Source organism: Ovis aries, chromosome X, assembly GCF_016772045.2.
Source record: "Ovis aries strain OAR_USU_Benz2616 breed Rambouillet chromosome X, ARS-UI_Ramb_v3.0, whole genome shotgun sequence".
Lineage (NCBI taxonomy): Eukaryota > Metazoa > Chordata > Mammalia > Artiodactyla > Bovidae > Ovis > Ovis aries.
Genome location: NC_056080.1, coordinates 2,021,743 through 2,035,748, shown reverse-complemented (window position 1 = coordinate 2,035,748; position 14,006 = coordinate 2,021,743). Strand labels below are relative to the sequence as shown.

Here is a 14,006-nt window from a genome sequence, read left to right as displayed (position 1 = left end):
CACAAGGTAATTAGATAAGTAAGTGATAGTTGCTGAGTCCTGTCTGACTCTTTGCAACTCCATGGACCGTAGCCCTCCAGGCTCCTCTGTCCATGGGATTCTCTAGGCAAGAATACTGGAGTGGGTAGCCATGCCCTCCTCCAGGGGATCTTCCCAACCCAGGGATTAAACCCTGCATTGCAGGCAAATTCTTTACCATCTGAGCCACCAGGGAAGGCTGCCAAACAAAATACCTGGACCCTACAAAGCTAACCCCAAATGTCCGGTGCTTCACAGGCTAGAATCCCTTCTGGGCCTGACCCTCACCCGCCACTCCTAGTCTCCAGGCAAGCTGTGTGTTCTCCCAATTACAATCTTTTCTTTGTTTGTTTTATCACCTTTGGAAAATCCTGGATTTTCCAGGCTTGAGCTGGATTCCAATGCTAACTGAGCACTTTTTTTCTGCAGACCTCTCTAAGGCAACTCCTCTCCCTAAGTGGGGTCTAAGAGGCAAGCCAATGCTGAATCCTCTATTGGTACATGCTCACGTAAGAATGCAAGGGGGGTTAACATAAGTAAAACAGACAGCCAGCGGGAATCGCTGGGTGACTCAGGGAACTCCAGCTGGGGCTCTGTGACAACCTAGAGGGGTGCGATGGGGAGGGAGGTGGGAGCAGGGTTCCGGAGGGAGGGGATATGTTATAGTTATAACTGATTCATGCTGTAAAGCAAAAACTAACAGAACATTGGAAAGCAACTATGTATAGTGCTTAGTCGCTCAGTCGTGTCTGACTCTTTGTGACCCCGTGGACTGTAGCCCGCCAGGCTCCTCTGTCCATGGGATTCTCCAGGCCAGAATACTGGAGTGGGTTGCTCGGCCCTCCTCCAGGGGATCTTCCCAACCCAGGGATCGAACCCAGGTCTCCCAAGTTCTTTACCATCTGAGCCGACACGGAAGCCCAGAAAGCAACTATACTCCAATGGAAAAAAATATCCTATGACAAACCAAAACAGAAAAGAATATTACAAATTAATGTGTATATATACGTGTGTGTGTGTAACTAAGTCACTTTGTTGCACATCAGATATGAATAACAACTTTAAATCAGCTATACTTCACTAAAAAGAAATAAGAAAGAGAGAATTTGGGATGGGACGTAGGAGTGAGTTTTAAAAGGGGATATATGTATATCTATCTGATCCATGCGGATGTATGGCAGAAACCAACACAATACTCTAATTATCCTTCAATTAAAAATGAGTAAAGGTTGAAAAAAAACAAAGAATGCAAGGTGGATATAATCACCAGACAGGACAGACAGGAAAACTGAAGTTTGTAGGGCTAAGCATCTTTCCTACTATGTCATCAAGAATGAGTGTCATAGCCAGGATTTGAACCCAGACCCACCTTTGATTTCTTTAGTTCATCCATCCAGCAACCTACTGACATCAGGCATTGGGCTAGGCACTGGGATTCATGAGATACACAGAGCCCCTGAGTCAGGGGAGACATTGCCCGAAACTGCCCATCCTAACTCGGCCCGAGAGTAACTGTTTATGTGACTTATTTTATGACAGGAGGTTCCTGGTGAGGAACATGCAACCAACAAGCCAGCACCAACTGGAGGAGTTCAGGAAAGGTCAAAAGGAGGACACCACGTGTCCTGCCACCCCCAGAATCCTTCTTGCGGGCATCCACTTTGGCTCAGCAAACAAAGAGGAAGGGCCGTGAGTCAGACTGATGGTCCAGAGACAACCAGGAGACTAATCCCATCACCCTAAAACCCCAGACTTCGAGCCACGTGGCAGAGTAGTCCTCCTGGGTTCCCTCACCCTCCTGTTCTCCACCCGGGCGCCTCTTCCCAATAAAGTCTCTTGTGTTTAAAATGTTGTAGTTCTGAACACTTAAGTGTGACCTTGAATTCATCCCTGGGCATGGAAGCGTTAAGCATTATATGATGACTATTCCAAGTGGTTACGAGGATGCATGTAATTAACAAATAGAATATTTTCCACCCACTGAGGCCAGTTCTCAAAGTCAGAGAGAGCATCACGACTGTCTAGAAGCAGAAGACAGATTTTAAAATACACTGTCGTTGCTGTTGTTTGGTCGCTAAGCTGTGTCTAAGTCTTTTTCGACCCCATGGACTATAGCCTGCCAGGCTCTTCTGTCCATGGGATTTTCCAGACAAGAATACTGGAGTGGGTTGCCATTTCTTTCTCCAGAGGATCCTCTGGACCCAGGGATTGGACCCGAGTCTTCTGCATGGCAGGCAGGTTCTTTCTTTACTATTGAGCCACCATAGAGGGCTTAAAAATATAGACTGCATTAAATGAAATACTTAATGAAAGCTTATTATTATTACTTCTAGATACACTACTGGAAATTTAGGGCTTCTTACTATGGGAATGAAAAAGCCATTAATTAAATTCCATTATCATTCCATTTAAATTACAGGGTCATGTTTTACTTTACACGCCTGTCTGTAAGTAGAAGCAAGCAAAGACTTTATCAGCTAGATGTTCCAGGCCTTGAGAACAGGCCCTGTGTTCTCATGATCAGTTAACGGAAAAATAAATCTTTGCTGGAAAGAAACAAAGCTGGAATCTTAAGACTAAAGAAGCACTCATGAGCAAAATAAGGCATTTTATTTCCTTGTCTTATTATCACCCCCCAAATAATCTTCTTTTCCAAATGGAGAGCACAGCTCTTTAAGGGTGACGTTTTAAAAGAAGTCTTAACCTTTTCTGTTTTCCAGGCAAAGGATGACTTCTATGCAGTTAACTTAATAGAGTTAAACAATCATCTTCCCTGTTTGTTCTTAATTTATTGGTGAGCAACACAGCCTAGTTACTAAATTACCTCTATTTTCTGCGGCGCTGTGAGGAGAACCGAAGCAACCAAGGATCCCGCGGAAGCCCCAGCAAAGGCCTTGACATCCTTCAGCAGCTTTCCGCCGTGTTTGCAAAGTGCCGATGCTGCCCCCAAGTGGTAAATGCCCAGAAACCCACACGCTGCAAAGGACAAGTTGATGGGCTTCATTCTAGCTGCGAAACTGGGGAAACAAAACCCAAGAAATGCCTGTAAGGTGGTCTAGTTTGTTCCACACGGATGCTAGTCATCATTTTTTAGAAGTGATGATATAAATACAATTATGCATGTTTAATTATACACACACACACACACACACACCCCCGAATATATATGTATATGGGATTCACAGATAGCTCAGTTGGTAAAGAATCCGCCTGCAATGTGGGAAACCCCAGTTTGATTCCTGGGTTGGATCCCCTGGAGAAGGGATAGGCTACCCGCTCCAGTATTCTTGGGCTTCCTTTTAGCTCAGCTGGTAAAGAATGAGTCTGCAATGCAGGAGACCTGGGTTCGATTCCTGGGTTGAGAAGATCTCCTGGAAGAAGGGAAAGGCTACCCACTGCAGTATTCTGGCCTGGAGAATTCCATGGACAGTATATATAGTCCGTGGGGACACAAAGAAAATGTATGTGTGTCTACATACATATAATTTTCTGGTCTAAGCATAGTTTCAATCAAAGTGTAACTGAACAACCAAATCTTTCAAGGAAACATTTTTTCCTCGCTCACCTTGACCCAATATACTTATGTTAATTAAAAAAAAATTAACATCAGTTTATATTTGTTCAGTACATAGACTATGCAGCCTACTTTCTAATTACTTGGCAAAAAGCAAATGGATTAATTTCAACGGGCAAGGCATTTGGCCTTTTTTTCTTAACCTTTTGAAACATTTGGGGGCCTGAGTGACTGTTAACATTAGTAACATCACTACAGACTATAGCAAATTCCAGATTAAAGACATTTGCTCTTTGCAAATGGCATCAGTAAATTAAAAATAGACAGCTTGGCTCCCTACCCGGTTCCCTTGTGAGCATTCCTTTGTTTTTTGTTTTGCTTTTGTTTTCAAACTGATGCTGACAATTATTCCATAATGCAATACTGAATTATTCAACAATTTAATGTATTTCATAGGGAAGTTTCTCAAGACAAACTGAGACTGCCACTGCCAAAGGCAATTGAAGGCCCAAAGAAATATCACCTGCACCACCTGATATTTGCAACAAATTTAACTGTAAAATATTTTTTTTCCTCGAAACCTCTGGGGGCACGATTTTACCATGTGTATAAAACATTCACCCTTGCAATGCTCTTCACTCGGATGCTCTCTGAGTGAAGGGGAAAGGGGCGTCACCCAGGATTTTGGTACCTTCAAATTAGGTACTTGGCCTGGGCCTGGAATTTAGGACCCTAAGGCCCTGATCCATCCTAAAGGAAATCAGTCCTGAATATTCATTGGAAGGACTGATGCTGAAGCTGAAGCTCCAATACTTTGGCCACCTGATGTGAAGAACTGACACATTTGAAAAGACCCTGATGCTGGAAAACATTGAGGGCAGGAGGAGAAGGGGACGACAGAGGATGAGATGGTTGGATGGCATCACTGACTTGATGGAATGAGTTTGAGCAAGCTCCGGGAGTTGGTGAGTTGGTGATGGACACGGTGGCCTGGCATGCTGCAGTCCATGGGGTCGCAGAGTCGGACACAACTGAGTGACTGAACTGAACTGAAGGCCCTGATGCTTGTGTCTTGAGCTACTGAAGCCGAGCCCTGGTTGGGTTTAATTTCTTAAGAATGGAGCCGGAAGAAGGGTTTGGGCGCTCAGCCTCCAAGGATCTGGCCCAGCGGTTCCAGGCCCAGTGCCCAGCCTCCCACCCCCGAGGTCTGGGCGTGGCGGGAATGACGCCTCTTACCCAGACCCACTAGCCCCTGGAGACACGTGGGCTGGTCAGAACCTGCGGCTCGCCGCCCCGCCCCCCCCCCCCTCTACCAACGCAGGTCTGAGGCACTTCCGCGCAGAGCGCATCCTCCCGCCCTCAGCCGGAACCGGAAGGCGGGGCCGGGCCGTCATTCAACTTGGCCCCGCCGATCAGGGCGGGACGACGCGCGCTTTGGGCCCGCCCAGGAAGGTTCCGCGGCTAGAAGGCAGGCGCCCGGTCTACGACGTCATCACGCTGACGCCGGCGTCTGCTCAGCCCCGCCTGCTCTGTTGAAAATGCCGAACCTAACATGGCGGCGCGCGCGCGGCCCGCTTCACCCTGGTGTTTCCTCTCGCGCGGGTAAGGGAGGCGACATTCTGGGCTCGTACCGTCTCCGGATAGCTAGGGTCGGCCCTTACCTCAGAGTCCGCTGACCGAACGACCGGCCTGTGCCTTGCACCGGAAGTGCTTGGCTCTGTGGCCGGCTGTTTCCCGGACGTGGTTTCCCGTGTCCTCCGCCCCGAGGCGGGGCCGGCTGTCCGTGTTAGGGCGGGCTCTAGGGGCCACCTTGCGGCGGGCCGTCCCTCGGTTTTTGCAAGCCAGCCTGTGATTTGTTGTCCATCAGCATTATTGGAGAGGCCGAACTACGGCTTTGGGCAGCGTTCGGTTCTTCAGGCCGCCTTAGGCTGTGTGGACGCGGGTTGTGTTAACCTTTCTGGGCTTCCCAGGTGACTTCTCTGCAAAACGGGGGGGCAAAATGCGAGCTGGCGCTAACTCGTGGAAGTTGGTGCTGCAGAGCCGGCCTGTAGCTGACCAGCCTCTTGTTTTCGTCAGCAGGCACCACTGGCCACTGGCCCTCGATAGATCTAAGCGTGGCGGCCCGCACTCGGCTGGCATTTCCACCCAGTCAAAGGACCGGCGGCTCCTTCTGTCCCTGAACAATGTCTTCCCTGTCTAATCCTAACAGTCAAGCCTGGAGGAATTGGTGGGCTTTGTGGTGGAAGGTGGCCCAGATTCCCTTGTTGGAGGACAGTTTTATTGCCACCGAAGCTACAGAAGAGAATCTGAAAAATGCCAAGAGTGTCTCTAAGCGGGAGAGGGAGTGGGCGGGAGCTCACTCTCTTTCTGCCCCATTTGAGATTCCAGGGCCCTGGACTCTGCCCCAGGACACTTTCTGTAGGCAAGAGCGGGGGATGTGATGAGTAAGGAGGCGATTTTGTTTTTCTTTCTTTTGAACAGCAGATCATGAAGACACCCTAACAACTATGGGTAGCACGACTGCCTTATGCTGAATGCTTGACTCCATGAGGATTTAGTGAGTGGAAGGGGGAGTGGGTGTATCAGGAAACGCAGAAGGGCGCACTGTTCAATCTCTCATCCTTCCACAGCCTTCTGACTCTCTGGTAGGGTGTGGTCTTTCCAAGAGAGCATCCTCCAGGGAACTGGAAAGGAGGAAACCCAGGCCTCGCATCTCCTGAAGCAGAGTCTGCGTTTCAGCAGAATCCCCAGAAGTTGCGCTGCATGGTAAAGTTGGCAAAGGCCTGGCCTAACGCCTGGGGTGGTCTGGCTTAAAGTGATGTGCTGGCATCACAAATGTAAGAAGAAATAAGGTCCGCAGAGCCAAAATCTGTGGTGCCACAGAGGCAGAATTTGGTGGTCATGGTGGCCAACTAACTGTTTCGTGCATTTGGATCCTGCCAGCAGGTTGAGAAGAGGGCGACAGACGCCGAGATGGTTGGATGGCATCATCGAAGCAGTGGACATGAGTTTGAGCAAGCTCCAGGAGATAGGGAAGGACAGGGAAGCCTGGCATACTGCAGTCCGCGGCGTCACAGAGTCGGACACGGCTGAGCCACAACAACAACAACAAGCAAGTTGATTCAGAAGACAGAGGAGAAATGTGTCCCCGGGGCAGCAAGGCTGAACACCACGACTCGGAGATCCTTTGTTAAAAGGGAAACTGAGATCAGCGGTTATTACCACACCTGCTGGTGAGTGCGATCCCACCACATTTAAGGGTCACGGAAAAGTGTTCACAAGCTCCATAATATAACTCTTAACAATTTAAACTCTAAAAAATAAAGAAACATCCTTCTTCTCCTTTTTAGCCCTTGTCATACGTACATGCAACTAATTAAAAGGTTCATTTTCATGCAACTAATTAAAAGGTTCAGTTACCTTTCCTTAAGGAAGAACATCAGATTTAAGCATGTTTTCATAATCTCAGCTCCGTGCACACTGCTTGTCACATAGTGCATGATTAATAAATATTTGTTGTGATTGTTGGATTTAAGTAAATTACTCTTGTGATGTGAGTAAATAGACTTTAATGGCCCTTTAAGATCTTTTTTTTTTTTTTTTTTTCCAGTAAATCTTTTGCCTGTTTTTTGCCTCTCTGCTTTCCCCAGTAACTTAGTTTTGAACTGGCTTATTTGCTAGCCTTTTATCGTATATGGGGTCGCACAGAGTCGGACATGACTTAAGCGACTTAGCAGTAGCTGCAGCAGTATCAGACATTTATTAAGGACCCATTGTTTAACAGACATAGTGCTGGTACTGGGCACACCCAGTTAACAGGAATTCATTCTTCCTCAGCTAGAGCCTAGTGGCAGGGAGGCAGACAGTCGATGTGTAATTGTAGAGGCGTGATCGTGTGCTAGTACACAGGCATACCGAGGTGCTGTGCCTGTCCACGCTGAGCTGGGGCCCCTGGCTCTGGGAGGCACCCACGGGAGCAGCTGGCACAGAAGGAAAGTGCCCAAGGCTTTCCCAGTCCTCAGCTTGAGTGAAAGTCGCTCAGTTGTGTCCGACTCTTTGCCACCCCGTGGACTATACAGTCCATGGGATTCTCCAGGCCAGAATACTGGAGTGGGTAGCCTTTCCCTTCTCCAGGGGATCTTCCCCACCCAGGGATCGAACCCAGGTCTCCCATATTGCAGGCAGGTTCTTTACCAGCTGAGCCACCAGGGAAGCCTGAGGATAGTGGCGTGGGTAGCCTATCCCTTCTCCAGTGGATCTTCCCCACCCAGGAATCGAACTGGGGTCTCCCGCTTTGCAGGCGGATTCTTTACCAACTGAGCTAGCAGGGAGGCCCGTCCTCAACTTCCTCCTACAAAATTTGATTATGTGTTTTCATCAAGAAGGAGAAAGATGCAGGCAGGGGATGCTTGCCACCCCTCTGCCCCAAGGACAGGGCCAGAGTCTCCTGTTCCAGTCTGCTGTGCACGTGGTGGGATTTGTGTTCCAGCCTTGGCATCCTAGCACAGGTGAACAGATCTGTGGGGCATGCCATCATTCCGTGTGACACCCTTATGGTCCCTCCGTGTGGCAGCTCCTCACCCCTGTCACCTCCTCCCAGAACGCTGCGTGCTGAGCCTGGTAGAATTAAAAGAAGAAGTGCACAGGCTTCAATTTCAGGGGGTTGTGGCCAGAGCATTGGCCCACACAGCGGTGCCCTTGCCCCAGAGGCATCAAGGTGGTGCCGCAGGTCGCCATGGCCTGGTGAAAGCATCCGTGTGTCGAGACCACTGTAGCATTCTGAGGAAGGCACTTCTGCAGTCCTGGAGTAGAGCAGGCGCTGGGCACCCACAGAGAAGGAGGCTGCATTCCTTCCCACAGGTTGTCGTCGCTCAGGAGGAGGGGCAGGCAGCTGTGGGTGAATGATGCCACAGGGAGGGAATAAAGGCCGGCTTCCCTGGTGGCTCAGATGGTAAAGCGTCTGCCTGCAGTGTGGGAGACCTGGGTTCAATTCCTGGGTCGGGACGTTCCCCTGGAGAAGCAAATGGCAATCCACTCCAGCACTCTTGCCTGGAAAATCCCATGGACGGAGGAGCCTGATAGGCTACAGTCCATGGGGTCACAAAGAGTCGGACATGACTGAGCGACTTCACTTCACAGAGGGAGTTACCCCAGAGCCAGGGCTTCGCTGGTGGTTCATTGGTAAAGAATTCACCTGCAGTGCGGGAGACCTGGGTTTGATCCCTGGGTTGGGGAAGAGCCCCTGGAGAAGGGAAAGGCTATCCGCTCCAGGATTCTGGCCTGGAGAATCCCATGGGCAGAGGAACCTGGCGGGCTACAGTCCACGGGGTCGCAGAGTCAGACATGCCTGAGCGACTCAGCACAGCACCGCGCCACGGTGGGAGACGGAGATAGAAAAGCTGGCCCAGGAGGTGTGATGGCGTTTGATGGGCCTGGGGAGGCAACTGTGATCCTCCCATACCACACCCACCCTTTTCTCTGTGTTTTCTTAAGTGAGCTGAAACTGAATTTCTACATCTTGCAAGCAGAACGGTTCTTCATAATGTAAGTGCCTTTCCCCTTGCACCTGTTTTCTGTCTGTTAGAAATATGCTAGAAGAACTGACCACTTGAAGCAAAACTCAGGGACTCTATTCTAAATGGAAGTGTTTGGTTTAAACTGTGTATGAATTCCAACTGTAATATATTTTTGATACATATGTAGGCTTCCCAGGTGGTGCTAGTGGTAAAGAATGGTAAAGAATTTGCCTGCTGATGCAGGACATGCAAGATGCAGGTTTGATCCCTGGGTCAGGAAGATCCCCTGGAGGAAGGCACGGCAACCCACTCCAGGATTCTCGTCTGGAGAATCTCCGTGCACAGAGGAGCCTTATGGGCTAAGGTCCATAGGGTTGCGAGTGGGATACAACTGGACCGACGGTAGCACGCAAGCATGCATGCATATATGCAAATATATGTATTTAATGTGTGTGTGTATATATATGTGTGTAGTTTAAAACTAGGGGTCATTAAGAAGTGTCAATTACTTGTCATTGGATACATCTGAAAATATATAGTACAGATCCTAACATAGCCTAGAAACTAAATATCAAGCTTTTTTCCATTAGAGAAGCATTTTTAAAATGTAACCTTTATGCATAAACTTTGTTTTAATTTCACAGGTGAAGGGTTCCGAATATAATATACTATACACTGAAGTGAGAAATCAGAATGGAGAGGTTTTTTCCCAGGTGTTTCTGTTGTTTATACTGCTTGTGGTTGATACTCTCCGTAAGTGTGAGATGGACCAGATAAGCTTCCCAAAGTTTCACACTTAAAACATATGTTTTTATACCAGAGGACTTTAGATGTTTGGTTGCTAGGTGTTGGTGACTGGGGGTGATGGTGGGAGAGGGAGACCAAATGCAGGACAGAGTCCTAGGCCTTCTTGTTATGCTCCACGTGGAGGATCCAAGGTTTCTGCAAAGCTTTGATTTATAAACAAAACATAGTATCTGTATAATACAGTAAAACTAGGCGTACCTGAATGTAACAACTTCCTGGTGCCGACTTTCTCCATCCAAGGTTTCTGTATTCTCTGCCCTGTTTTTTTTTAATTTTTTAAAAAATTGTTGTTGTTACTAAACAACGCTGCCCTTGACCTGACTGTGAGCCACAGTTTGTACGGATGTTTGCAAATAGGCCTTCTTGTATGCTGCACGTGGAGGATCTTCCAGTGGAGGGAATTATTGGGGAAATTATCAGTATCAGGAAAGTGAGGTTCCTGAGTAATAGACAGAATGTCATCTTTGGTGACTTATGCTTCATCAGATTCACCACAATGCCACTCTGTTTTACTTTGGATTGCAGGGTCTGATCATTACTGACAGTTATCAAAAGAAATACCAAATATTAATTGCCAAAACATCCACTCATCTAATCACCTCCTTTCAAACGGAGAAAATAAGAATTCTGGTCTATTTTGTTTTAGCCTGTACTCCTACTTGCTGGAATTCTATTATTAATAATTATTATACCTATTGACTGCCCATTCCATGTCGGTCCTTTGTACCCAAGATCTCTTGTAACTTTTACAACAGTGGTGACAAGTGGGACGATAAGGAGAATTTAGAGCTAAAATGGTTTTCCCACATCCACACACAGGCAGAGATTATCAGCCCCAGTCTCCCTAATTCCAAAGCCTGTACACAGACCCTACTTCCCTACACTGGCTCAAAAATGAAAAATAATCTCAATAATGAAATATTTAAATATACGTTGTTTCTCATTATGTGTCCAGGATTGCGCTGTTTGGCCGTTATGAGTATCACAACCTTGTTATCCCTTCCGTCCTTTCCTTGGTCACAATTTGTATATGGGCTTCACATTTAGTTATTTATAATTTTACTAAAAAATGGTAAAGTAACCCAAGTGTTAGTCACTCGGTCACATCTGAACTCATTGTGACCCCGTGCACTGTAGCCCACCAGGCTCCTCTGTCCATGGGATTCTCCAGGCAAGAATACTGAAGTGGGTTGCCGTTTCCTGCTCCAGGGGATCTTTCCAACCCAGGGATCGAACCCACGTCTCCTGCATTACAAGTGATTTCTTTACTGTCTGAGCCATCAGGGAAGCCCCCCCCAGATAGTAAAAGGGTTGAATAAATGGGATGCATAAATTTATTTATAACGTGTAGGAAACGTGCTTGCATCTGGAAAAGAAAAAAATAGGCAGGAGTGGCAGTTAATTAAAGCAACCCTTCCTGCGTTTGTCAGTTACGGCGGTAACTCTTTCTGATGACTGCTTTTCTTGGAAGTTGTGTCGTAATTTGGTTATTGTAATGAGAACAAAATTTGCATTAGGAACAGTGTTATAAAAGCAGGTCACATCATTGGCCAAGGTCCTACCTCCAGATATACCGTATATCTAATCAGCTGTCTTTTTGCCTTTCATCACTCTTTAAATAAACTTTACTCAGTGTCTAATATAAGACAAAGACTGGAGTAGGCATTCGAAATTTTAAGAAAACATTTAGATGGATAAGCTGTCCATTTTTAGCTCGCTATCTTTTCTTGCTGGAATGTACTTTCACAGTTGTCTGTTCTGTTATGTTCTACTTATCCTTCAAGGCCTAAACAAGCCCTTCTGTCTCAGGGTGCCCTTTTGGATTGTTCAAACAACTTCTGTCAATATTAACCCCACTCTTCTGTTTGCTGCCAGGCCTGGGGCATTGTGACAGCATTTATCCCCTCTGCTTTTGGTTAGAGATGTGCTTGCCTCCACCTTCTGTGTTCAGAGTTGATTTGGAGCAGGGCCTGTCTCGTCCGGACTGGTTGCTGCCAGCCTCTAGAAGGTAGTTAACACATAATACCTGTTTAGAAGAGTTATGAATCTTTAGGTTGTGTGTTTGATAACAATCTTTAGTTGGTATATCTGACTGTCTGAGACAGAGAGAAAATTCTGCTTCAAGTATCTTCACGTTTCAAGTTTCTTCAAACTTCAAGACAGTTTAACTAGAAAAATGGTACCAATGAACCTGTTTGCAGGGCAGAAATAGAGACGCCAACGCAGGGAACAGATACGTGGACCCAGTGGAGAAGGAGAGGGTGGAATGCACTGAGAGATCAGCACTGACCTATCTATACTGACATGAGTGACACGGACAGCTAGTGGGGAGCTGCCGGGTAGCACGGGGAGCTCAGCTCGGGGCTCTGTGATGACCCGGAGGGGCGGCATGCGGGGCGGGGAGGGAGGCTCAACGGAGCGGTCATGTGTATGCATACGGCTGACTCCTTGGCGGCTCAGCTGGTAAAGAATCCTCCTGCAATGCGGCAAACCTCGGTTCGATCCCTGGGTTGGGAAGATCCCCTGGAGAAGGGAAAAGGCTACCCGACTCCAGGATTCTGGCCTGGAGAATCCCATGGGTTGTCTAGTCCATGGGGTCCGCAAAGAGTCGGACACGACTGAGCAACTTTCACTTTTGGAGAAGGAAATAGCACCCCACTCCAGTACTCTTGCCTGGAAAATCCCAAGGATGGAGGAGCCTGGTGGGCTCCAGTCCATGGGGTCGCAGAGTCAGACACGACTGAGCGTCTTCACTGTCTCACTCGGTCACTCACGGCTGATTGACGTTGTACAGCGGTAACTCACAATGCTGGAAAGCAGTCCTCCTCCAATGGAAAGACAAGTATCAGAAGGTTTAGCGGTTGGACCAAGCGTAGAGGTGGCGGGATCAGGCCTCCAGTCGGTACCACAAAGCCACCATTGTGCCATTTCTGGTTTCTTTTCTCATCCGGGTTTCCACCTGCAGTCAGAACATCCCCCAGGAGGCTGCTGGCAGCCTCTCAGCATGTCGGGGGGAAAAGTTCTTTCACTGTCAACCTCTCAGGTTCAGGAAGGGAACTCCTGGTTCTGTTTCCTTCACATGCATGTCCTTGAAGAGTCCGTGTGAGCAGCCAGTCATGACACAGTGACATGGGCCCGTGATGGGGTGAGCGAGTACCCCAGAGGATGGGTGTGCAGTGAGGGAAAGCATCGCCAAGTCCAGATGGAAGTAGTTGGTTAGGCCTTCCAGGGGAAGAGGTCTGGCAGTCTCAGCCACGATTGCCTCTGCAGTAGGAGTATTTGTTGAGTTCAAGAAGCCAAGATGCAGCTGTCATCTCTATATAACAGCTTCCCCGGGGCTGCCGTGGTAAAGAATCCGCCTGCAATGCGGGAGACGCAGGTTCCATCCTTGGGTTGGGAAGATCCCCTGGAGGAGGGCATGGCAACCCACTCCAGTACTCTTGCCTGGAGAATCCCATGGACAGAGGAGCCTGGTGGGCTGCAGTCCATGGGGTCACAGAGAGCTGGACACTCCTGAGCAGCTGAACAGCAACAGCAGCCTTCTCTGAGATGGAACCTCCTCTCCTGTGAACATGTTGGCTCATGAATCATAACACACACATTTGACCCCAGTCGCACTCAGTATCTGCCCATCATGCATCTCCATGGAGCCCATGGAGAATCGAGCTGGAGAAAAGAATGTTCTAAATTAGAAGAAATAAACTCAGTGCTGTGCTGCAAGAAAGTAAAAATTCTTACACTCATCAGAGGTACCCAGAATAGTGAAGGGCAGACAAGGGCAATTGAAACACGGTGTGACCAAAAAACCCAGAAGACAAAAGCCCAACCCTGTCATTATAGTCTGAGATATTAGCATCTGATATGGACTTCCCAGGTGTTTCAGTGGTAAAGAACCTGCCTGCCAGTGCAGGAGACATAAGAGACTTGGGTTCGATCCCTGGGTCAGGAAGATCCCCTGAAAGAGGAAATGGTACCCCACTTCAGTATTCTTGTCTGGGAAATCCCATGGACAGGGGGAGCCTGGTGGGCTACAGTCCATGGGGTTCCAAAAGTGTCGGACACAACGTAGTGATTGAGCAAGAATGCAATCTCTATGTAAAACGGGCACACAGTCCTTTAGATATATAAAGATTCACAATACATATTCATCA

At 48.0% G+C, this 14,006-nt stretch overlaps 1 protein-coding gene and 1 long non-coding RNA gene across 21 annotated transcripts in view; one reads left to right on the top strand and one right to left on the bottom strand.

Moving 5' to 3' along the window:
- Positions 1-5,245, bottom strand: part of LOC101117303 (patatin-like phospholipase domain-containing protein 4) — a 54,730-nt gene extending 49,485 nt beyond the window's left edge. For 8 of the 10 annotated variants that reach the window (XR_009598754.1, XR_006058288.1, XR_006058287.2 and 5 more), the window contains exons 1-2: positions 5,194-5,245; positions 2,843-3,035 (exon numbers count right to left, since the gene is read on the bottom strand). Coding sequence is in view for 6 of the 10 variants with exons in the window: in XM_042241902.2 (XP_042097836.1) it covers positions 2,843-3,022 (180 nt within the window). In the remaining 4 variants the exon portion in view is untranslated. Of the gene's footprint in view, positions 1-2,842; positions 3,036-4,462; positions 4,691-5,193 lie in introns of those variants that run through there. The other 2 variants (XM_060407549.1, XM_060407551.1) reach the window with 2 other exon arrangements.
- Positions 5,064-14,006, top strand: part of LOC105605336 (uncharacterized) — a 327,912-nt gene continuing 318,969 nt past the window's right edge. For 9 of the 11 annotated variants that reach the window (XR_009598760.1, XR_009598762.1, XR_009598758.1 and 6 more), the window contains exons 1-2: positions 5,064-6,298; positions 6,476-6,765. This is a non-coding gene — a long non-coding RNA (uncharacterized LOC105605336). Of the gene's footprint in view, positions 6,766-9,025; positions 9,077-14,006 lie in introns of all 11 variants that reach the window. The other 2 variants (XR_009598755.1, XR_009598757.1) reach the window with 2 other exon arrangements.